This window comes from Trachemys scripta, chromosome 3, assembly GCF_013100865.1.
Source record: "Trachemys scripta elegans isolate TJP31775 chromosome 3, CAS_Tse_1.0, whole genome shotgun sequence".
NCBI lineage: Eukaryota > Metazoa > Chordata > Testudines > Emydidae > Trachemys > Trachemys scripta.
The window spans coordinates 4,030,922-4,054,685 of record NC_048300.1 but is presented as its reverse complement, the minus strand read 5'-3'; the positions used below and the strand labels follow the sequence as shown (position 1 = coordinate 4,054,685).

The window sequence follows — 23,764 nt, the reverse complement described above, 5'->3', positions numbered from 1 at the left end:
GGACGTGCTGTCCTGCACCCTGCACCTGCTGAGCCAGGGCTACGTGCGGCGCCAGGAGGACAACCCCCAGCTGCTGGAGTACGTCTCCACGGAGCCCACGCCCTCCCCCTCCCCCTCCCCGCCCCAGCAGCGCCCGCCCCAGGTCACCTTCCAGACGGTGGAGATCAAGACGATGCCCAACACAGCCTGCGCCGAGAGGAGACAGACCTTCTCCACCTTCAGGTAGAAGCGGAGCGGGGCTGTGTGCGCGGGCCAGGCGGGCACGGACACTGACACTGCCCCGCGGCACTGCTCCCTGGGGTGCCAGAGCCCCACCCACAGGCAGTGCATTGGCTGCCCAGTGCTGGGGGTCTAGGCACGCCTGGGGCTCGAGCCAGGAGAGAAGTCCTGCCTAGGCCCAGCCACTGCCCCTGGAGCACAAGACACGATTCCCAAGGGCTTGAGGTTTTTAATTTAAATAAAACAGCTGTGCTGATCTGTGCCCTCCCTGTGCTGATCTGTGCCCGCAGCCCTGGGCCCTACGAGGGAACGGCAGAGCTGGCATCTCACCCCCAGTGTGCAGGGGCTTGGGCACCGCTGGAGGTTATGGGGGGCTCCCTCCCTTGCTCTGGTGAGGCTGGTGCCAGCACCCCCATTAGGCTAGTGGCAGAATTGGGCCGTCCGGCTCCATTGGCAGCTCCTGATTCTCCCATGTGCCTGGGGAGGGGGGAGTCAGCGTTGATGGCAAGTCCCTGGAGCTGGGCTTGGCAATCCTGGCCTCTAGGAGTGGCCCCCCCCGGCTGGCACCGTCTCCCAGGAGCTGCGCCCCGGGCAGTGCCTGGCGTCTGCAGCAGCCATCGCCATGCCCGGTTTGTAGGCCCCCAGCGCCCGCCACGTGTGGGGTTCTCGCCCACCAGAACGCAGCTGTGGGAGAGGCAGCAGCATTGGCCGTAGCTGAGGGGCTCTGCACCCCCTTCCCGCCCGGGGCCCAGCTGCACACACCCTGCACCCCTGTCACAGTGGTACCAGCATTAATTTATTAAAATTAATTCAGAAAAGCAACCATACAGTAAGTTTAAAAAAAATAGAATCTTGTAAAAAAAACAGGGTAACGCCCCCGCCGGCCGCCCAGCCCCCAGTTTGGGTCTCCGAGGGCAGGGAGTGGTTTGGCAGCATGAGGGGCTGGGCTGGGCTTGGAGTCTGCCAGGCGGAGGGCAGGAGTGTGAGATCAGCTGCAGTGCCAGGGCTGGGGGGCTGCCACACTCCTCCTGTGAACCCTATGCCAGCCCGTGCCCAGGGTCCCCCATCTGCAGCGGGTGGGCCTGCCCCTAGCATTTCTGGGCGGGGGCTGCAGCTCGGACTGACGGGTGGAGGCTCGGTGAAGGGCTGGGTGCTGACTCCTGGCGCTGAGGGCACAGCTGGGCCAGCCCAGCTTTCTGCTCCCCCCCGGCCATTGCCTGCCCCCCAGGCTCGCTGCAGCACAGCTCCCCTAGCGCTGGGGCCCTGGAGCTGATGGAGGAGGAGGCCCCCACCTGCAGCGCTAGGAGAACCTCAGCTTGTCCACAGGCTGCAGCTCCGGCAGGGGGGCTGGGCCCAGGTCTAGGGGCTGCTGCAGGGCCTTGAGCAAGGGCTGACCCCCCCTAACCAAAACAGCAGGGTGGGGCAGAGACCCCTCAACTGCCTGGAGCTGCCAGTGGGGCCCTGGAGCTGCCGAAAGGGGGTGGCTGAGTTAGGCCCTGGCCAGAGGGTGCCACTGGCTGAGCTACCCCCTGGCACGAGCCAGAGCAGCCTGGTCTGCTGGTGCAGCACCAGTAAGACGCCCTCAAGCAGCTCCCAGTCCCCCTCCCTTCCCTGGGGTGGCCCCCTGCCAGTGGGAGGCTGGCCTGGGGGGCGGCAGCGCTGGAAGCCACGTGGATCCCCTGTTGCACCAGTTCGAGCTGCATGTTAAAAGCCCCCTGGGGGAAAGAAACTGAGTGGGAACAGCCAGGGCCTGGAGCGGGGCCCAGCAGAAGGGACAGGCCATGGCCATCGCTGCCTCCTGCCACACTCAGCAGAGTCCCGGCTCCCAGGCCGCCCGGCTGGCTCACACACTCTTCGCGTAGCCAAAGATGCCCACGGGGAGATGCTTGACGTGTGTTGGCCACTGCGCTGCTAGCTGGAAAAACTTCACGTCGTTCCACTCCACGCCGTCGATGGACACTGAGAGGAGAGAGCAGAGCGCCAAACGTAAGAACGGCCACCCTGGGTCAGACCAAAGGTCCATCCAGCCCCGTATCCTGTCTTACGACAGTGGCCAATGCCAGGTGCCCCAGAGGGAATGAACAGAACCGGTAATTGTCAAGTGATCCAGCATCTGGCAAACAAAGGCTAGGGACACCATCCCTGCCTATCCCGGCTAATAGCCATTGATGGACCTGTCCTCCGTGAACTTGTATATTCTTTTTTGTATCCTGTTATAGTCTTGGCTTTCACAATATCCCCCGGCAAAGAGTTCCATGGGTTGACTGTACATTGTGTGAAGAAATACTTCCTTTTGTTTTAAACCTGCTGCCTATTAATTTCATTTGGTGACCCCTAGTTCTTGTGTTAAGAGGAGTAAATAGCACTTCCTTATTTACTTTCTCCACACCAGTCATGAATTTATAGATCTCTATCAGATCCGCCCTTAGTCGTCTCTTTTCCAAACTGAGAAGTCCCCGTCTTATTAATCTCTTCTCATACAGCAGCCAATCTAAACCCCTAATCATTTTTATTGCCCTTTTCTGAACCTTTTCCAAATCCAATAGATCTTTTTAGTGATGGGGCGACTACATCTGCCCGCAGTGTTCAAGACGTGGGCGTACCATGGATTTATAAAGAGGCAATAGGATATTTTCTGTCTTATTATCTATCCCTTTCCTAATGGTGCCCAACGTTCTGGTCGCTGTGCTCAGAGCGCACATGCAGTTCAGCTGTGCGGGGCAGGGCTGTGTGTGCATGTCCAGCTCACCCCCCCAGAGCTGGGCCGGGGGAGGGAGAGATTCTGGCAGAGCTCAGCCAGCCCCCGCTGCAGCCTGCCGGTGTCTGAGTGGTGGGGCAGAGCTGTTGGCCTGGCTGGCTCTCTGGAGGGGTGTGGCATGGTGCTGGGCCGCCCTCACCTCGGAGCATGGTGTTCTGGTGCTTAGCCGTACAGATCAGGCGCGTAATCCCTTCGATGACTTGGCTTTTGGGCTCCAGGTCCTTCTCCTTGGGTTTCTTACTCAGGAACATCACTGGGAGGAGAAAGCAAAGACTCCTAGTGCCAGCCCTGCCAGGGGAGCCAGGCGGGGACTCTCCGCCCCCTCCAGGGCAGGCTGGGACAGGTGCAGGCCCTGCCTGAGCCTTTGCCAGCCGTTACCTTTCTTGTTCTTCTCCTTGGTGACCACGGTCATGGCCATGGTGCTGGGGGGGACCAGCTCCCCGGCGCTGGGCACGCGGCTGACCTGCAGCGACCGGAAGTTGCTCTTCAGTGTGTTCTTCAAGCCCATCTCCCGCTTTTCTCCCTCCTTCTTCTTCTCCGGCCCCTGGCTTGTCCAGTAGTCGACCTGCAGGCCCATCACCTCCACGCCGGGGCTCAGGGACCTGGGCAACAGCCACAGCAACATAGCCCCAGCCACGCTCTGCCCCTCAGGGCTGAGCCTAGCCATCCCCTCCCTGTACCAGCATCCCTCTGGATCCAGCCCCATTCGGGTCTCCCGCTGCCCCACAGCCAGCTCCAGCCCCTCCTCCCCATGGGCATCACCCGCAATCTCCGCTTTCATTTAACAACCAGAGAGTCTTGGGGCTGGGGGGGTGTGGCACAGCCCCCGCCCCTCACTGCCTGGCAGTGCGTACCCCACACGGTGCAGCATGGGCCCCCTCCCTTCTGGGCCAGGGGACGCAGAGGAGGCTGAACACGCCAGGCGGGCTGGGACAGAGCAGTGTGGCTGGCTCTGCTGGAGGGAAATGGTTAACAAGTCTGCGGGACATTAACCCTACTCCGGCCTCCCTCCAGTCCCCCTGGCGGAGCCTCACCCAGCCCCTGAGAGGCCGCTGCTGACAGATGGGGAGGGCGGTGGGGTGCCCATGGCCTCCTTGCTGTGGGGGGTCCCTGCGTTGGCTGGAGGTGCGGAGCTCAGCAGGGAACTGGTGCAGACCGTGGCGTCATCAGAGTCCACTAGCAAGAGGGAAAGGCAGGGCCAAGTTAGAGGGCTATAGGGGGGCTGAGGGGGGGGGTGGGCATATCCCCAGGGCAGCAGTGGGGCTGCTCTGGGGCCGAGGGCCATGACACCCCCTTGCCTTTGGCTCGGTGCTGAGGCAGGATGGGCACTTGCAGTCCTGGGGCCCTGGCCCTGAGGGGTGTAGATGGGACCTTCCTGGCTCCCTTGGCCAGCCGAGGCTGCAGCAGGGCTTGGGGAGGGAGGGGGGGCCCCTGGAAGGCTGCAGCCCCCTGAGGTTCCCCACCAGCGGGGTCCCTGCTGTCCCCAGTGGATCCTGGGGGGGAGGGGCCGAGGCAGAGCCCGGAGCAGTGACACCCCCCCCACTGCCCCAGGCCGCAGGGTGGGCTCACCTGAGGCGCTGAAGGACTGTTCCACAAGCCCCACCTTCACCACCTGCAGACAGAGAGACGTTAGCCAGCTCCCCTGGCCCTGCGACCGGCCCCTCCCCACCCCCCTGTGTCCATGCGCCCGGCAGGGCTGGCGTGCGGTCCCCCCCATCAGACACTCACCCCAACAAATGGCACAAACTTCTGGCAGGAGTCGTCGTCTGGGCTAAGCGAGGGAAGAGGGGAAAGGTCAGACGGCAAACCCACCGCAGGGAGCTCGCGGCTGCCTTCGGGGCTGGCAGGGCCGCAGGGCGCCAGGCCACTGGGCAGGGCCCTGCTGTGCCTTCAGGCTCGCGTTGCCACCTACGGGCCGAGCAAGGCTTTCTGCAGGGCCGTGCCTGGCGCTCCCGGCTGGCAGGGGCAGCCCCCGAGTCATTCGCCACGTAGGGCAGTGCCCAGCCCGCCCGGCTGGCAGGGGGAGCCCCTGAGTCGTTCACCCCAGCGGGAGCAGAGCACTGTGGGGCTGGCGCATCCCCGCTCTCCTGGGGCCAGGCTGGGTCCCCTCCATGCACAGCACCCGCCCGACACTGCAGCCCAGGCTCAGGCAAGTAGAGAGGGCAGGGGAGGAGCAGGATAGCGACAAACAGGGAGCAGCGCAGGGGGGCTGCAGGGAAGGGAGGTCACATGCAAAGCTCCTGGCCCGGGCCCTGCTCTGGGGCCGCAGGGCAGAGGGGAGCCCGAGGGGCGGGCAGGGGCACTGGTTCTATTCCAGACACAGATGGGCCGGAGGGACACGCAACGAGGCGACAGCGCAGCAAGCCACGGGCCAGTACCTGATATAAAAATCAAAATAGAGGCTTCTCTTCCTTGGGTGCCACAAACCAAGAGAAGGGAGAGGTGAGCGCGCTGCTGGGACGCGCCGTGACAGCCGGGCCCTGGCGGGTGCGGTGCCAGCCCCATGCACAGCCCCAGGGCCCAGCCCACTCCCCCGGGGCAAGACAGCTCCAGGGCCCATTCAAGGGGCTGACCCCTGCACCCCTCCCCAACCCCACCAGCACAGACGGCGTGAAAAGGGCCTTGGTACCTCCCAGCGCTCTGCCCAGGGGCTAGCATTGCCCCTCACTCCTGACCCACAGCCCCCTGCTCCCCCCAGCTCTGCCGGTGACCCTCACTCCCGACCCGCAGCCCCCTGCTGCCCCTCACTCCTGACCCACAGCCCCCTGCAAGCCTAGGCTCCCCCCAGCTCTGCCAGTGCCTCCCCACTCTCCCTGCTATCCCAGCCCTGGGTTTCTCTGAATGAGGCTGGTTGGTCGGTAGCTCTGTGGGCTTTTCCCCAGCTGGCCACGCTGCTCTGCCCTCTGCCTGCAGCTCACGTTCCTGGCCTCACCGTATGCCTCAGGTCTGCCAGCACAGGCCGGGGAGCCCAGTGCCCAGCCCAGACGCCAGCGTCCAAGCAGCTGGGCTGCCCATGTCCCCGGCCACGCTCCCTCCTGGCAGCTGAGCCAGAAAGCACTGAGGCTCCGTGGCAGCGGAAACCTGGCTGGCTGCACACGGGAGCCTTGCACTGGGCCAGCGGCATGAGAGAACGACAGCTATTGGTGCCCCCCGAGCATAGGGGGAGTGCGAGCAGGCACCAGGGGAGCGCACGGGATCAGAAATGAGGCCCCGGAGGGAAGGGTCACCTCTGCTCTCTGCCTGGGCCCCCGCACTCCGCGCCGAGGGAGGCAGGCCGGGTGGGAAGAGCACTGGAGATGCCCAGATAAATGCCACCCTCTCAGGGCTCCTGCGGCTGCTTCTGCCACTCACACACTGGGGGGAGGCGGCTGAGAAGGGGACTGCACAGGAGACCCTGCCTTAGTTTGGGGGACCCCAGCCCATCCAGCATAGGGCTCAGCCAGTCCTCCCCTCCCCCAGCCTTGCTGGTCTTTCCTCTGCCAGCCGGCTAGTTCAGACAGCTCCCTGGGGCGCTGCATAAATCGGGGGCCACCCAGCCGGGATTCAAAGAGCCAAGCCCCAGATTTGCCTGGGGAAGGGTCCTCGGCAGCAGCTGGCACCGGCTGGAAAGGCTGGGTGGTGTCCAGGGCGACTGCCTGTGCCCCCGGGCCTGAGCGCTCACTCCTGCTCTCACCTCTTCTGTTTGTACGTCAGCATAGCCTCGGAGATGGGCAGCTGGTGAGACTGGCTGGCTCCTGCAATGAACTGAGCCACGCGGCCAGGGACGTCCACGGTGTCTGGGGAGGCAAGGTGTTACCTCTCAGCTGTGTGCTCTTGGGGAACCGGGGCACAGTACCCAGCCTGTCTGACTCACGAAAGACCTTCTCCCCCCTCCCAGCCTCTGCTTGAACCAAAACCGATCAGAAGAAAGACTTACAAAAAGCAATGAAAAGGCCGTGGGAGACACCCCTAAACCTCTCTGGACAAGGGTGACGGGATTAAGGCAACACCCCTAGCCCCACTTGCATCAGAGAGGGGACAGGGAGGCATCCCCATTAGCCTACAGAATGGAGAACAGAGATTCCCAGGCAAGAACCACACAGAACTCTGGGACCAGAAAGGCAGGGAAGCACGGCATGATGGGGGATCTCTGCTCCAGATGTTAATGTACCCGTCTGCACACACCCAGCTCAGCAGTTATCAGACCAATTCTAGTAATAAATCCTCTATTAGTACCCAAAATACTGAAGCTGCCTAATTGCATTGTGAGCTCCCTCCAAGAAACACCGCCCAGAGCCAGGAATGAGCAGTTCCTATTGTCTAGCCTGAACAAAACAACTTTGGCATACTCCCTTGAGCCATCAGTTTACCCATAAACAAATCTAGTGTCTCCCTTGAACCATTGTTCTTTCCCTACAAAAACCCCGACCCACGCTCAAGTGCTCTGATGCCTGGATCTAAAATCTGCATCAGTTCCATTGGGACTTCATCTTCTCCTGACTGATCCTGCTGGGGGCTCTGCGTGTCTCCAGCACTCCGGACCCCCAGCTGGGACCCCCAATGGATTCAAGCTTCCCGGAGTGGTGAGATCCCAGCTCGCTCTCTCTCTCTCTTTCTGGGTGTAGCCTTCTGACCCTGAGTGGGATCAGTTACAGTTTTCTAAACCTGACTTTTGTAATCAAATTTCAGTTAGATTTAATATTATGACTGTTTTGTTTGTTTGGCTCCCCGGTGGTTACCACCTGGCAATGAATAACGTTCACGGTTAAGCTGGTTGCTTCTCTCTCTCTCTCTCCCCCTCATGGGTGTTTTTTGGTTTCTTCACTCGCTCTGCAGCGACGCTCCTTGTACCTAAGCTAAAGATCCCTGCAGCCAAAAACCCTGTGGGGTTTGCTCATCCAGTGGGTTACGACCAGAACACTTGTAATGTGAAAGTGGGGATAGGGACGTGCTGAACCCGGGACGTATGAGGGTGGCAGCTTGGAAGTGCTGCTCGACGCAGACTACTGAGTCCAGGGACATATAAGGGGTCAGCTTGGGAGTGCTGATTAACCCGGTCCTCTCAGACACGCTCTGTTAACGTGTGTGTGTTTGTCTGATTCTGGGGCTGGAAGAACCCAGCCCTGGGGAACCGAGGTCCTGCAGGACAGCTCCATTGGGAGGGAGCAGTAGAGCTCGGTATGAGAACCCCAGTGACACAAGCAGCACATTGAGAGAATTACAGAACCCTAATAAATGAGCGAACCCCGAAGTATCAGGCAAATCTGGTAACAAAGGGGAGAGGTGAGCGCACCGCCAGCTGCCCGCACAGCCCAGAGCTGGCACTGCCCGGGCACCCCTGCTGCTCACCTGCGCTGGGGGGCTCGGCCCGGCTGAACAGCTCCCTCCACGCCGTGTCCAGGAAGAGGGCACTGTACCTCCCATCCACAGACGCCAGGTACTTGGCCAGCGGGTGTGAGCCTGCCAAGGAGACGGAGGAAGTGACGCAGCCGGAAGAGACGCTGGCTGCTCTCGGGAGTGGAGCTTGCCGATGCCCCCGCTGCTGCCTCCTCTCCCCCATGTGGGCTGCCTTTGGGGGGCCCTGCAGCCCCGTCCCCAGCGGGCCCCAGAACCGGGGCTCCCAGCGGGTGGCTCTTACCCAGTGGCACCACGAGGAAGCGGAGGTAGTTCAGCCAGTCTGGGGTCTTGCTGGCCAGCTGCTCCACGAAGAACCGCAGCACGATGCTCAGATAGCTCTGGTCCCCCGCCACGGCCACTTTGACTGGGGGAGGCATGTGAGAGTTGCAGTTACAGCTGCAGAAGGAAGAGAAAGCCCTGAGAGACCCAGAGCCACGCAGGGGCCGGGACAGATGCCACCATGGAGACAAGCCCTGGGCTGGCCACGCAGCCCAGACGAAGGGCACAGCTCCCCAGAGGCAGGTCTGCTGTGTCCCACCTCGCGGCTCAGCGAAGGGGCTAACGGGGAGCAGCCAGGAGTTCTCAGTGTTGAGACTGACACCGCCATCATTAGGGTCCAGTGTCAACGTCCCTGCTCCCAGCCCATGCACTCTGGGCCCAATCCTGCCGTGGTGCACAGTCAACCCCCCAGCACCTATGGGCTTCTCCTTCAAACCCCTCCCTCACTGCACGTCCCTGAGCCTGCTCCAGTGCCATCTGGGCCAGGCCCTTCCCCCACCCCCAGAGCCAGTCTTCTCCCCCATGCTGCTCAGGGCCAGGCCTCGCCCCTGAGCCAGTCTCCGCCCACCCCTGCCCCGCCTGGCTGCACGCACTATCTCTGGATGCGGGCGACAATGGTGTTGAAGGCAGCCTGGACGTCGGCCACGGACCAGGTGGAGACGACGGGTTGTCTGTGCGCCTGGAGCTGCTCGCTCAGGTACTGTCGAGACAAAACCAGAGAGAAGGCAGGGGCTGAAGCCCAGCTCCAGGCAGCCCAGCCCGCGGGACCCACGGCAGCCCGAGCCCACACACACGTCCCTTCTCTTCACCCCAGTGGCTCCAGTTCATCCGGATCCCAGCACCGGGTAGGAGCAGTTCTAGCGGCGTCCCTCTCTCGGGGGGGGGGGGGGGGGGGAGATCTGCACCAGGCCCTGCCCCAGGGCCCCCGTAGAGCTGTGCTGCACGGCGGGAGGAGGCGGGAGCGGAGACTCCGTTCCTATGGGGGCAGGGCATTTCCAGCGGGGTGCGATCGCTCTGAACTGCCTGCCCGTTCTCCCAGCTGGGGGAGGGGCCCCTGAAGTTCCTTTCGGCCCTGGCATTTTCTCCCCCACTTACCCACTGGGATCTAGTCACCCCCCGTCTCCCCTGTAGCAACCTGAGCAGGCCAGGCGCAGTCTCCAGCCCTCCCATCGTTTCCACGGCTCTTCTCTGCCCCCTCCACGTTTGCAATGGCGGACACCAGACCTGGCCGCGGTGCCAACGCCGGAGACAGAGGTAAAATCACCTCCCGGCTCTGTCTCGCTAGCTCCCCGGAGCGCAAAGCAGCAATTTCTATTTCCTGCCAGTGTTCCCGAGCCCTGAGGAATCCTGCCAGAAACACGCCCAGCCAGGGCCGACTGCGGGTGAGCTCTGCCAGGCAGCTCGTTTAACGAGGGCTCTCGTGAGGCTGCACTAGGTCTGTGAACTGGTGCCTTGCGTGGAGCTGAGTCAAACACCGTCCCGAAGTCTCACTACGCTACATTTCTGCCGTTACCTTTACCAACCAAACTTGGAATCCCATCAGAGATGGGATCAGGGCTGTTGGACAAGACCTGTTTCCCATAAACCCACCTTGGCTGGCATTAATTCTATTCCTACCCTTCATTAGCAATCGGATCCCATCTCAGCCTTTCCATGCCACTGCGTGGGACTGATGTCGGGCTAACGGGCCCACAGCTAGCCAGCTAATCCCACCTGCCCTTTTGGAATATTGGCCCAACATCAGCCCTCACCCGGGCGTCTGGAATTTCCCTGCTATTCCAAGATTTATTCAAAATTAGCCTCAGAGATCTCCTCAGTCAACTCTTTTAAGACTCTTGGGTACAAGTTCTCCAGGCTGCTGTTTGAAAAACATTTGCCCCTGGCAGATGGTGTTTAACGCTCCCCGGTGACTGCTGGATTGGAAAGCACGTCGCACGTCCTCCACGTGTGACACGAGCACGTCAGCCTGGTTCCTTTACAAATCCAGCACGGAAACCGTCACTAGCACTTCTGCCTTTTCCGCCCCGTTGTCAACAATTTTACCCTCTCCAGCTGGGATCTCCTTGTTCTCAATAAACCGGAACGCGTTCTCCTTCTCTCCTGGTCACCTGTTGCACTGTCGTGTAGTACATCGTCCCTAAGGCGCGGATGCTAATCCCAGTCTTGCTCTCCAGCGGCTGCCCCCAAGCGAGGACAAAGGACATTTGGCCCTAGCCTGGAAACCTTCTATTTCCTGGGGCCGTCTTCCCCCGCCAGGCTGCCCTCTCCCATGGCCCCGCAGGCAGCCGGCTCAGCTGGTGTGCAGCCCGGCTCCCCTCCCTCCTCACCTGCCCTTGCCACTCGGCGACATTCACCAGGACGATGCTCTCCGGAAGCTGCTCGTCTGAGATCAGGATCTGGTTCAGCTGATCATAGACGGATTTCCGGGGGACCTAAGACAGCACAACCAGGCAGGATCAAACGCTGCAGGGATCCCCTGGTCTCCCACAGGCCAGCCACTGTCCCGCTTCAACGCCTCTCCACCCACATGGGCCAGGGTCCTGCAGGCAGGAAACTGGGCCACCCACTGCCTCTGCTGCGAGCAGATGGGGCCCAGCCCCACCACGCCCCCCACCCTGCGAGAGGCAGGAATGCCACCCACGCACACTGCTGCACCCTGACCTGGGCGCTGTGCCGTGAGTCCGGCGAGCTCTCGCTGTCCAGGCTGCTGGCGCGGTCGCTCTGCCCCTTCGAGTTCTGCCGGTCCTTCATGGAGGTGCTGCGGGGCCGCCACACCTGTCTGCTCTCAGCTTTGCTGCAGGGGGAGAATCTCCGGGAGTTAGAGATTCTGTCCCCACACCACCACAACAGCTACACCAGAGATGGCTGCACCTGGGGCCGGGCTGAGCCCCCATCCTTCCCCCTCCGGGGCTGGGCCAGGCCCCTGTCATCCCCACCCCCAGGGCCGGGCCAGTGCACCCGTGACCGGGCAGGGCCCCTGTCCTCCCCCTCCTTCCCCCTGGGGCTGGGCCAGCTGCACCCGTGGCCGGGCCAGCTGCACCCGTGACCGGGCAGGGCCCCCATCATCCCATTGTGACTGGTCCATCAGCACTTTCCTAGCCAGAGAACAGTGTGGTGGGCGCCGCCGTGCCGGCCGGGACTGCGGCCTGGAGCTGCCTTACCTGGGCGACACAGCGTTTGGGGACTCGGGCTTGCCGGCGCTGGCCAGCTGGGCCAGCCTGTCAACACTGCTCTCCCGCCCGGCTGCCTCTGCCGCCCCGGGGCGTGGGGAGGGCTCCTCCGCCTCCAGCACCTGAGGGGACACAGAGTCACTGGACACAGGAGACACACCAGGGGCCCGGGACCCCTTCCCAGGGGCTGATGGGCCCACAGCCAGTTTCCTTGAGGCAGGCCTCCTCCCTGCCCCACCCCCCTCCACTCTGCCCTCCCACCATCTAGTGACAGCACGTCTCTGACCCCATCGCCGTGAGACCTGAGCGCTCGTCACCGTGTGGCCCCTCACAGGGCCGGGCTGTTGGCCCTACTACATGGGGGCCCAGAGACTCTGTGAGGGGCCCACTGGGAGCCTGTGGACCATCCTTCCTCTGGACCATCCTTCCTCAGCTCCCTGCCCACGTCTGCCCCTGCCCCCCGGCTGGCAGCATTCCCCCCACCCCTCACCTGAGGGGACAGCTCGTTCCCTGAGGCGCTGGACACCCCGCAAAAGCCTCAGCCAGCCACACAACCCAAGCTCAGCCGTGGCCACCCGCCAGCCTGACAGCACACAGACACTCACCGCGGTTACCACCTCCACGCCCACCTCCTCCAGGGCCCGCGGAGCTCCAGCCTTTCGCTTCTCTGCTTGTCCCTGAGGAGGGGAACCAGAGTCTAGACCAGAGTGTCCCAGGGCAGCCCCAGGCGTGGCCCCCAGCACAGGGCAGCCGGATGTGGGGCTGGCTGCCTCCGGAGACACACGTGCGTGGGGCAGCCTGCACCCCAGAGCTCCCGCCAATCCTCTGTCCCCCCCACAGTGCCCCCGCGAGAGCGCTCCTACTCCGTCCGGCTATGCTGGGAAAGGACGGCCGCGCGCCCAGGAAAGAGAGAAAAGGAGAAGGAAATGCAGCGCAGAGTGAGCCCCGCAGGTGACAGACACCTCCCCGGGAGGCCTGGCTCCCGGTGGGACATCCCAGGCCACAGGCTGCTGGCCTGGTGGCCAGGGGAGGACGAGGAGGCAGGGGCGTGACTCACAGGGCTGCCGGACTCCTGTTCCTGCCCTTTCTGGCCGTGCAGACTGCCGATCTCAGTCTGGGAACCCGAGTGAGAGACGCCCTCAAAGAAACGCCTGCAGGAGAGACAGACAGACGCACAAGGAGACAGACAGAGGACGAGATGAGAGACACGAGGACACCAGGACCCCCATTCAGCCCGCCTCAGCCTCTCCCAGCACGCAGCGCCACAGACAGGCCCCCACTCGCTCCAGCACCGGCCTGGCCCGGCGTCCCCGGGGGAGGGGGTGAAGCTTGTCCCCTCGGCACACTGAACCAGAGAGCGCCGGGAGCTGAGCCGCAAAGGGACGACACTGAGGGCCCAGGGATCCTGCCTTCAGACTCACACTGGGCTGGGGTGGAGGGGAGACTTGGACTGAGTTGGGGACCTGTGGTTCCTGGAAGCGGCATGCAGGGCTGGGAACCAAGGAAGGGCCAGTTCCCTGCTGGGAGGGCTGGGGCAGGTTTACTCCCGCCCTACCGTACTGGGACTGTCTGAGGGAGCCTGATGCGTGCTCACACCTCAGACTGGTGCCACGTCTCCCGGGCCCTGCGGTGCCCAGGGGCTGGCTGGGCTCCTGGCTGGCACAGAACGCGGATCCCCAGGTCGGGCGGGGATCGCTAACGGGAGGAGCCGGCACAGAACGCGGATCCCCTTGGCCGGGCGGGGATCGCTAACGGGAGGAGCTGGCACAGAACGCAGATGCCCGGGCCGGGCGGGGATCACTAACGGGAGGAGCCGGCACAGAACGCGGATGCCCGGGCCGGGCGGGGATCGCTAACACGAGGAGCTGGCACAGAGCGCGGATCCCTGTGCCAGGCGAGGATCACTAACGCCCGGGCTGCTCCCAGGAGGTGGTGCGGCCACGCAGCTCCAAGAGGGGGAGAGTTGGTGTGAAGGGAACACGCCATGGGGCTGCACTGCCTGCAATACACCGGCGCTCTCCAGGCGGGCAGGCAGCCCGGGGGCAGGGGGCTGCTACAGCGAAGCAGGGGGACGGCCCCTGGCCGTCATACACAGCAGTGCTGTCAGGCGCCTCAGGGACCTGTCGCTGGATGACGCAGAGCCTTTGGGTCTGACTCCTTCCCATAGCTGGGGCTCTCGGGGGCTGCCAGGGCTACGTCCCACGCACGGGGGTGCCGGAGTACCTCTCTGTTCCCAGACAGCGCCGAGGTCACCCCACCCCCACCAGAAAGCTGGGAACACACAGCTGAGATCAACACCCCCCATGGTCGGCGACCTACCCCAATGCTGTCAGACACATGGGCTGGAAGGGACCCGGAGAGTCGCCGAGTCCAGCCCCCTGCGCTGAGGCAGGGCCAAGTAACCCCAGACCATCCCTGGCCTTAGAGACCGCCAGTGACGGGGATTGCACTGCCTCCCTGGGCAGCCTGGCCCAGAGCGTAACGACCGGAGAGTCAGACACTCGTCGACCCCGCAGCCACTCTGCCAATGGGCATTCCAGACTGCCGGCTGTTGATGATGAGACAAGCCCCGGGCAGATCCCTCGCAAACCTCAGCTCGAGAGACTAGACTAGCTGACTGGGGGTACAGAGCACCGGCTGCCCGAACCCCACGAGATCACGAGGCTCTTCTTGCAGTGCCCCCCGCAGCTGCTCGGTTTGGCTAGAGAAGATCTTCCCAGTGAACATGCGACAGGAAGGAATGGCCAGGAACCACAGGCAGCCCAGCTCCGGAGGCTCCCAGCACTGCTGTGGTTTTGGTAGGGAATGGAGCAATCAGCTGACCAAGACGTGGCTGGCTGGTGGAGGCCCGAGCTCCAGGCAAAGGGAGCTGGTATCTGGAGTCCCAGATCTGGAGGGAAATGGGGGCTTGATGGAGATCCAGGAATCCCAGCACAGCTGCACAGACGCGGTGTGCAGCCAAAGGGCTGAGAAGCAGCCCAGGGCACAGGACTAGGGGGCCAAGAACGACAACACCTACTGGCCCGTGGCTATCAAAGAGGCAGAACGTGACCCAAGACATCTAGGGCATTGTTTCCACATGGCAGAGCAGCACTGCTGAGCCTATGAGCAAAATGTCCCCAGCTTCATCCAAGAGCTTAATAGCGGAGCGGCTGAATCGCAAGAGAAAAAGAGGCGCTGTATTACAGCCAGTGACGAGAGCAGCGATCTCTTCAAAAGCCTGTCGGACGAGCCTGCGAATTGCAGACCCCGGAGCTGGAGTTCAATCCCAGGGAAAACCCAGCGGCACTCAGCGTACTAGGAACAAAACCATACGGCTGCTGCTAAGGGAAATGGCCCCTCCCCAACCGACGCCAGCGCTCTGAGCAGGTCGACCACGCAGCGGGGAAAGGAGAATAGACGGGGGCAGTGCTTGGCCTTCGGCAGAGTCCCCCACAAGAGGGGATTCAGGAAGTCAGAGTCATGAGGTGGGAGGCAAAGGCACCTGGCAACCCCCAGAGAGAGCCTTGGGTGGGTGTCACCGTGGGCAGCTCGCCGGAGACTCCTCGGCAGGGGCTGCGGCAGCCAGAGGGGCAAAGGCGCGAGCCGAAAACCAACGCTGAAAACACCTGGCTCCCAGGGACAGACTCCGGGGGCTCTGGCTATTCGGCTTGGTGAAGGGGGGACTTGGTGACAGTCTGAGTCCTGACATGGGGAACAGGGCTCTGGTCTAGCACCATCCAGTGGCTGACGCTGGAGCTGGACGGACAGACAGACAGACTGGAAGTAAGGCATCTAGCAGAGAGAGGAATGAAGCCTTGGAACAATTCACCCAGGGACGTGCTGGATTCCCCATCGTGGGCAATTCTTCAATCAAGTTTGGCTGTTTTTCTAAAAGCTCTGCTCCGGCAATGGTTGGGGGCCGGTGTCTGGCCCGTGCTCTGATCGCAATGGGCCCTCCTGGCCGGGGGATGTGTGATTCAATACCATACCCTCCTCTCAGCTGGCCTCCCTTGGAAAGCGTGTGCAGCTGTGGAGTAACCCCAGAAATAGAGGGGTTCAGAGATGAGCAGTCACCCTCTGGGAGGCCAGCAGAGATGGCAGGGCTCAGGGCTGCACAGCCATGACAGATGCACCCAGAAGAGTGAACGGGATAGAGAAGCTAAGTACCTTGCTCCCTAGCACGGCCAGAACCGGGGACAGTCACTGACATGGAAAGGGAGCTAATTTCCAACTGACACAAGGCCATACTTGTTCACACAATGCCCAGCTAACCTGTGGAACTCACTGCCACAATGTGAGGCTCGGGGCTCAGCGGGGTTCAGCAGGGGACTGGACATGTCTATGAATAATGAGGAAGTCCCCAGCTACTGAGACATACACCTCCTGCTTCCCAGCCCAGGCAGACCCCGCTAGCATGCTCCCCATAGTGGGGTGGTCAGCGGGAGAGCCGGGCTGCTGCTAGAGCCACAACATCCGCACTGCTATTCTCAGCGCGCTTGCTTGAGTGGAGCTAGCGCCAGTCGGGGGGGGGGGGTCGCTCGCAGCTGCAGCATAGACAGCGTGTCCCCCCCACGGGACAGAGGGATGAGAGGGCCTCCAGTGAGATGACAGGACTCCTTCCTCCCTGGGGACCAGTGCACGTGCCCCCTCCCTCCGTCCCATCCGGCAGCAAGCGAGTCTGTCAGTCCTGCTCTGGGCTGGCTCTCCAGGAGACACAGGAAATGCACTCCGCAGACAATGCGACTTCTAGCCAGGTACTGTGCTGCTCCGGTTACACAGCTCCCCTGTCCGAGGTCAGCATCCGGCGCTGCGCAGCGGTAGCCTGGGAAGCTTCCTTTCCAAGCACAGGAATCAACCGGGGCGACAGGCCCCGGGGACCAGGTCTCCCAGCTGCTGGCTGTGTGCCGGCAAGGAACCCGGGATGCTGCGGGAAAGAAAAGCCCCGCCCGGGGCTCTAGCTGGGAGATGGGGTAGAGGAGAGCGTAACTGACCTTTGGGGACTAGCCCCAGCTGTGCCCGGCCCTGGGGCACAGCGAGGGGAGCTCTGCCGGTGCCTGGCCCTGCACACCCGCTGCAGGACGTGTGATGCGTCTGCATTTCTCGTCTGCTCTCACCTCAGGGTGGGCTTGGGGGTGCTGTGCACGCTCTCGTTATCCTCCAGCTCAGGGCCGCTGTCGCTGTTGTTGCATTCCTCCAAGCTGTCGTAGAGCAGCCCCAGGTCCTCCTCCACTTCTCGGGTCTGACCCACCGGGTCGGAGTCCAGAACCTGCGGCAGAGAAGCACAGGTAACAGCAAGGCTCCCTCCCCACCTCCCCAGCTGCGTGCTCTCTGGAGAGGAGCAGCCCCACAGGCCTGTCAGCAGGGAGGGGAGGAGGAGCTGGCGCTCACCTAGTGTGGGGATCTCAGCTCTGATCTGTCCCAGCCTGGCCCAGGCACCTGGATTCTCTCCACTGACATGGGCAGGGCAAGGTCCAGGCTACGGCCTGTTCTGGGACACACCTCCAGGCCATCCCCCCACCAGGGCCTGCCTGTCCTCATGGAGCAGCAAGGACAAAGCCACCCGAGGAACGAAAGGGGCGGGGGGCCCAAGCGCAGCTCCCTGCAGCTGCTCACAGTCACTGCCCAGGGCTGCAGCAGCAGGAACTTGGTCACGCTGCCATTTCCCAAACTTCACACAGCTGGGCCTGCCTTGGGGGAAACGAGGCCAGTCCCCCGTGCGTCCTGCCACGGGCGGTTAGAGACTGACCTGCCCTAATGTAGACACCTCCCTGCACGCGCTCCTCCGTGCCTGCTCCATCATCACTGCTGGCTAATTTCCTGTCTCCAGGGATACAGCCCTGGGCTGTGCCCTGCACAAAGCTGTAACCCCTCTGTCCTGAAGACACCTGCCTTGGTCTTCCAGACGGACGTATCAAATGCAGCCCACAAAAGGGACAAGAGACTGCCCATCAACCCCCAGGGGGGGCACTAAAACCAGCAGCCAAGCAAGACTGTACGTGCTCTGCCTCTCACGGGAAGGACTAACTCTTCTGAAACGAACAAGTCCAAGGGCTGGAGGGCCCAAGCCTCTAACTCCAGCCCCATTCAAGCGCCAAAGCCACCAGACTAACGCCCACAGCCCGCGCACACAGGACCGACCCAGCCCGCGGTGAGGAAGGCAAAAAGCCGGGCAGGGGCTGGCTTCAGTCAAAATGAGCTACAGAGTTCGTGGGTGAGTGATCACCTCCCCATAATATGCTCATCACGTACCCTGAAGAGACACAGCAGAGTCCTTCAGCCACCTAGGAATCCACAGCCTCCTCACGCTTGAGTCTCCAGGCCTTGAAGTCAAACCAAAACGAAGCCTGGAACCCACCTTCTCTGGCAGAGATCCAAATTCACTGGACACCAAGCGCTGGCAAGGAAACCCCAGGGCTTAGCAGACTCCTCCCAAACCAGCCACTCTCTGCTCCGCTCAAGAGACCACTCGGGAAGGACAAAGCCATCTGAGACCCACCCCAATGCAGTAATTTCCAGACAAACTGTGCCGACTGTATCCTTACAGAATAGAGACACCAAGGTAATCGCCAAAACACCCGCTAGCAGAAGGGAGAATACCCTGCCCGTTGTCAGGCAACCAACCAGATCTGGCTTCACAAAGGGACAACCAGTCGCAGGAGTATCTGAGAAGTCCTCCACTGAGCCCTGCTGTCGCTCATGCCAGACCAGGCCGGCCAGCTCTGCACCCCATACAACCCTCTGGGAGCCATCAATTCCCGCACTCCCCCTCCTGCACTAAGGAGGGCAGCCTCACAGCAGGCCGAGGCTTCCCAGGGACACTCAAGTTCTTTGAGAAGAAACAGAAGGTTACGTGGCAGAAAACACAACCGAACACCTTCTCCTCTACCAGCAAAACGCCCTCAACTGGTTCTACCTACCGCCGGCTCAACCCAGAGAATCAAACGTCGGGAGCTAAACGCGGTGACGACACATTGCCCTGTCCATTTCTGCCCCCTCTCCGCATGGCAACCCTCACTCTGACGCGTTCCGGGCTCGGACGCTGGCTACAAGCCCATGAGCAAAGGGTGATGAGGCCCCCCGGCAGGGAATGGGCTCTGGGGAGACGTCCAGCTGGGGCACCTTGGATTTGTCCACGCTGCTTTAGCCTTTTCACCTGCGCTCAGGAAGCGTGTGGTAAACAGCATGTGAACTAGGGAGCTGCGATGGCCGGGTGACGACAGAGAAATGACACAGAGACCGAGCGAGATTATTACTATGGGCAGCGATGACCAGAGCTGAGACTCTGCCGTGTCATGACCCGCAGGTCTCAACCGCAGCAGCATTTATAGGAGCAGCCATGCTCCACCCCTCCACCTGGCAGCCTGCTGATGATTGGTTACCTGGGCCCCACGATGCTCAGCCCCAGTTTGAGACTCCGCCCCTACAGTCCTATTGGCAGAGTCCCGGAGCAGCTGATTGGCCCGCTGGCCCTACATAAGCCAGCAGCAGGAACAAGAAACAGACTGAACTGGGCTCTGCCCTGTTCTGGACTGCGTGTCTCTGGCTTGATTTCCTGGCAGCCCGACCCATGGCCCCCTGGCTCCCAAGGTGCTTGTCCTGCTGGCGCCATGTGTCAGACAGGGACGGACCCACCCTTTCTCACCTCATCCATCACTTTAAATCTCTTCAGCAAAGCAACGAATTTCTGCTTGAAGTTCGGTTGCTGGAAGGAAAGGACAGAGGAAAACGCGTGAGGTTCCCAGGGAGCTGCTACCCCCCAGCCGCCCCTGGTTTCACTGTGCCGTGTGCTGAACTGACGGCTCCACGGCCCCCCCACCTGGGGAGAGGTGGGCCCCCTCCACAGCCTCCAAGCTAGCGGCTCTGTCAGTACCACCGGGCTTCTGAGCCATTGTGATTAGCGAAGCAGAGAGCGCCACGGCCCAACTCAAAGAGCTGCCCAGACAAAGACAGACGGGAGGGAAAAGGGACACAACACATAAACAAAGTGGCCAGGGGACATCGGAACCTCTGCAAAGCAGCCATGCAGGCCATGTGCAGAGAGACGGCCCCCGGCCCCTCTAAGGCCCTGACGAGGTTAGAGAGAGGAGTGCTGGCTGGAGCAAGGCCCTCGGGCCCAGCAGTCTGCCCCGGTCTAACACCAGCGATACAGTCACACCACGGCAGGTCTCCCCAATGCAGACCAGGCCACGAGGTGCTATGGGCTCTTTGCCATTTTTAGTGGGGCTTTTGGAATAAATGTGGAAAACTCTCCTGCAGCACAGCCCCCGGCCCCCTCCCCTCCTGAGCACACGGGCCAGCAGCAGCCCCTGCACCCCTGGCCTCCCCAAAGCCATCCCGAGGGCAGAGCTCGTAACTGGCTCGGGTTGGCCACCCCTTCTTAAGGGTCAAAGGTCCGGACGGCCTCTGACACTGACTAGGAGACGTGGGAGCAGAATCTGCCCGTGCTGAGCCTGGCTGGTACGTGTGTGCATTGGCAGGCTGACGGACAAGACGTGACCTTGAGGGCTCCGGAGGTGCGGGGAGAGGGAGAGCCAGATTTCCTTTGCTTTCGGTAGCAACAACAGTAATAACAATAGATTGGGAGACCTGGGTTCGAGTCTCCTCTCTGCCAGACGTCCTGTGTGCCCATGGGCTGGTCCTTTGCTCCCTGGGCCTCAGCTCCCGCTTGTCCAGCGGGGAGAACAGCCCGGCCCTGCCACCCGGGGCACATTAGGGTAGGTGCGAGGGGCTCTGACAGTGCCGGGGGCCAGAGAAGCTCTGTGGACAGGCAGAGCAGAGGGCTGGGGAATGCACCCTGCAAACCTCCAAGTGCTCTGAGCCAGGGACGCATGTGCAGGGGACGCAGCTGCCCTCATGGCAATGGGCCGTACCGCACGCTTCACGCCAGTTCCCACGGCGACACAGGCTCCACCAGGGAACAGGGCAGAGAGGACTGAGCCCCAGGACCAAGTCAATGTCCCCCCCACACACACACTCCTGAGCTACACCCCGCTCACAGCCTGCGGGCGAGATCACTGCACTGGGAGGGGTTCTCTCCCCCCAGGGCACAGCGCCCTGCACCGCTACCCTCTCACTGAGAGCGGGGCACGTGGCAGCTCCACCACAGCCAGAGCTTACAGCGCCTCCTGCTGGGGAAGTGCTGCGGAGGCTCCATACTGAGCCTCCCGCAGGGTTCGGGCCCAGCCCCAGCCCCAGCCCCGCTGCGCTAACGCAAGAAATGCGGACATTACCCTGCTCATGGACGTGGTTCTGATCATTTTCCTCCGGGCTTTCTTCGGCTTCCTCACTTCATCCTCTTCGTCGTACAGATCCTAAACGGCCAGAGACGGCAGCACATCAGAAGGGCACAGCACACCGGGGGCACCCCTGTCTTTCCAGAAGGGTCCTGGCCCCCCTGGAAGCCAGCGAAGGGCCCTTCTGACATGACGCCTAGCAGCTGGCCGGGCCGGAGCACAAGCCTGTTATCTCCCAGCTGGCCAATGCCCCCTTCGCTCCATGACCGTCAGCTGCTACCCACACCCCTGGCGGACTGCGCACGGCCAGTGCCAGACTGCTCCGTGCAGCGCGCCCTGGTCACTCCCCTGGGACTCCCTTTTACCCTGCTCGTGCAGCACCTGAGACCCACATGTCTCCTGCCCCACACCGCTTACAGGCTGAGCTGCCCATGACCCAACCCAGGGCATGGGGGAAGAACAGACCGAGGCTTCCAGGAGCCAGCTGGTGTGCGGCCCGCTGGAGTTCACGTGACCCCTTGTCACTGCAGAGCCTGCCACACCCATGAGAAGGGAGACGTGGGCTCCCCGGAGCGGGGTACTGGAGCAGATGGCCAGGGCCTTGTGGGGAGAAGCTCAAGGTGGGGCTCACAGCTGAACCATGCTCCTTTCCTGGGAGGAAGCCTGGGTGTCATGAACAGCAGCTCCCCAGGACACTCCTCAGCCACACACTTGGGGGGTGTCGTGAATACTCAGCTGAACACAAGCTCCCAGTGCCACTCTGCAGCTGAAAGGGCTAATGCCAGCCCGGCGTCACAGCCAGCCACTCTGGGAGCAGGAGCAGAGAGGTTACGTGGGCAAGTCTCCACTACAGAATTACGTCGACCTAAGTTATGTCGACGTACAGCCACCCTGAATCGGTTTCACACGTCCGTACTATGCCCGTGACGGCAGTGCACGTCCTCACTAGGAGCACATGCACCGACTGACCTGCCCGTGTGGGGCATTGCGGGACGGGTTCTGAAAGGCAGCAGGAGTCGCTGTAAGCAACGCGGCGTCTACACGGAGACTGCGTCGACCTAACCACCTCGACGTAGGCGCTACGCCTCTCGCAGGTGGCCTTGCTGAGTCGGTGCAGTGGGAGCGTTACATCCGTGGGAGCTCCATTGTAGGGTAGACGCTTACAGAGCTGCCGTATGTCAATCTAACTCTGTAGTGTAGACCAGACCTTTATCTCTGTGTTTAGCACAGGTGTGACCGCTGTTGGACTCCTGGGTCCAGGTCTGGTGCCACAGCTCAAGACGGATGTTGATAAATTGGAGAGGGGTCAGAGAAGAACCACGAGAATGATCCAGGACTTAGAGTGATAGATCAAAGAGCTCAAGCTGTTTAGCTTATCAAGGAGAAGGCTCAGGGCTGACTCGATCCCAGTCTGAAAGTACCTACACGGGAGCCCCATACTTAATAACGGGCTCTTCAGTCTAGCCCAGGAAGGTCTAACACCGTCCAAGGGCTGGAAACTGAAGCTAGATAACGAGCCACTGGGGCCACTGACCGGGATCAGAGGGAATTCTCCAGCACTGGCAGCTGGGAGGTTTTTCTAACAGCGATGCTTTAGTTCGTTCAGGGCAGTTCTCTGGCCTGTCACACAGGAGATGAGCCTAGATAATCACCACAGTCCCTTCTGGCTGCGGGATCTACGGCTCAACGAAGGAGGACATCTGCTCAGAGCAGCCCTGTGCTCCCGAGTGGTCCAGCAGCCTTCACCCCGAGACGTCACCTATTGCACGCTGCGGCCGGCCAGCGCCCCGAAGCCCCTGTTCTCCGCTCCCCCGAGGCCCGGGCATTCATTCCCAGGGCAGGAGAGGGTCTGGGCCAAGGGGGCACCATTCCTCCTGCCCTAGGGCTTTGCAGGCATCCCCTCTCCCTGAGGACAGGTGGCAGGACCCACTCTGACCTGAGACCCCACAGCAGCAGGGCTAAGCTGCCCTTACCTGGCCTTGCACAGCATCATCGCTGGCCTCCTGCTCTGAAGAGAAGCTGTCGTCGTCCTCCTCCGAGTAGTTATCCATGTCTGGAGAGCGATCTGAAACCAGAAAATGCAGGTGCCACGTCCGAGCCAGATCCCCCCATCCGCCCCCGGGCGCCTCGGGGGAGCCTGGGGAAACCTCCGCTGAGAGGAGAGCTCGCGTCAGATACGTACCCGAGGCTTTGATTTTGGGGCCGGAGGGGACGCTGCCATCTTCGTGGTCAATGGGCTGGCTGGACAGGGAGTAGATGCTGATTTCAGCCACTCGGACGCTCACATCCTTCATGTTGCTGTGGAGGCCCAGAAGCTGCCCTCCGTCCGTGGGGTGCTGCATCACCTGGGCGAGCAGACAAACACAGAGCAGTGACGGCCGCCCAGCACGCAGCCAGCAACGCCTGTACCCCCCACGGATGCCTCGCACGCGCTGCCCAGCCACTCAGTGCTGGTGGCTGGGCAGAGCTCCCAGGCCAGGGCAGCCCCTGGGCCAGCCGCTCCCAGCTGCAGCTCCGGCTACCCATCTCCCAGGTCACCTATGCATTGCAGCTGGTCCCCTACCGGCGTCGCTTACCTCCGCCATGTTAATGACTCCCACCGCCAGAGTCTTGTAGCCCAGGATTGTGCGGTTCTTGTACCTCTTCCTTCGCTGCAGCATAATCTGCAGCTTGTTGCCATCTCTCTTCAGGAAATGCGGGTACTACAGGGGGAGGGAAAACACCCAACCATGGCAGGGCCGGAGAGC

The 23,764-nt window shown here is 62.1% G+C and overlaps 2 protein-coding genes across 3 annotated transcripts in view; one reads left to right on the top strand and one right to left on the bottom strand.

Annotated features, from left to right (window-relative positions):
- Nucleotides 1-475, top strand: part of LOC117874145 (cullin-9-like) — a gene marked incomplete in the record, with an annotated part of 40,576 nt that extends 40,101 nt beyond the window's left edge. The window contains 1 exon segment of the mRNA XM_034763982.1: nucleotides 104-475. Within this exon segment, the coding sequence (XP_034619873.1) occupies nucleotides 104-226 (123 nt within the window).
- Nucleotides 476-993: 518 nt separating this feature from the next.
- LOC117874146 (phosphofurin acidic cluster sorting protein 2-like) overlaps nucleotides 994-23,764 on the bottom strand; it is a 104,868-nt gene continuing 82,097 nt past the window's right edge. Inside the window, exons 4-24 of one of the 2 annotated variants that reach the window (XM_034763984.1) lie at nucleotides 23,594-23,719; nucleotides 23,200-23,362; nucleotides 22,991-23,070; nucleotides 21,015-21,095; nucleotides 19,427-19,486; nucleotides 16,899-17,050; nucleotides 12,860-12,953; nucleotides 12,408-12,479; nucleotides 11,794-11,924; nucleotides 11,294-11,426; nucleotides 10,960-11,064; nucleotides 9,226-9,332; nucleotides 8,595-8,749; nucleotides 8,306-8,416; nucleotides 6,651-6,753; nucleotides 4,706-4,748; nucleotides 4,547-4,589; nucleotides 4,012-4,153; nucleotides 3,356-3,579; nucleotides 3,117-3,230; nucleotides 994-2,178 (exon numbers count right to left, since the gene is read on the bottom strand). In XM_034763984.1, coding sequence (XP_034619875.1) covers nucleotides 2,063-2,178; nucleotides 3,117-3,230; nucleotides 3,356-3,579; nucleotides 4,012-4,153; nucleotides 4,547-4,589; nucleotides 4,706-4,748; nucleotides 6,651-6,753; nucleotides 8,306-8,416; nucleotides 8,595-8,749; nucleotides 9,226-9,332; nucleotides 10,960-11,064; nucleotides 11,294-11,426; nucleotides 11,794-11,924; nucleotides 12,408-12,479; nucleotides 12,860-12,953; nucleotides 16,899-17,050; nucleotides 19,427-19,486; nucleotides 21,015-21,095; nucleotides 22,991-23,070; nucleotides 23,200-23,362; nucleotides 23,594-23,719 — 2,355 coding nt within the window. In that variant the 3' untranslated portion in view covers nucleotides 994-2,062. Of the gene's footprint in view, nucleotides 2,179-3,116; nucleotides 3,231-3,355; nucleotides 3,580-4,011; nucleotides 4,154-4,546; nucleotides 4,590-4,705; nucleotides 4,749-6,650; nucleotides 6,754-8,305; nucleotides 8,417-8,594; nucleotides 8,750-9,225; nucleotides 9,333-10,959; nucleotides 11,065-11,293; nucleotides 11,427-11,793; nucleotides 11,925-12,407; nucleotides 12,480-12,859; nucleotides 12,954-16,898; nucleotides 17,051-19,426; nucleotides 19,487-21,014; nucleotides 21,096-22,990; nucleotides 23,083-23,199; nucleotides 23,363-23,593; nucleotides 23,720-23,764 lie in introns of both variants that reach the window. The other variant, XM_034763983.1, reaches the window with a different exon arrangement.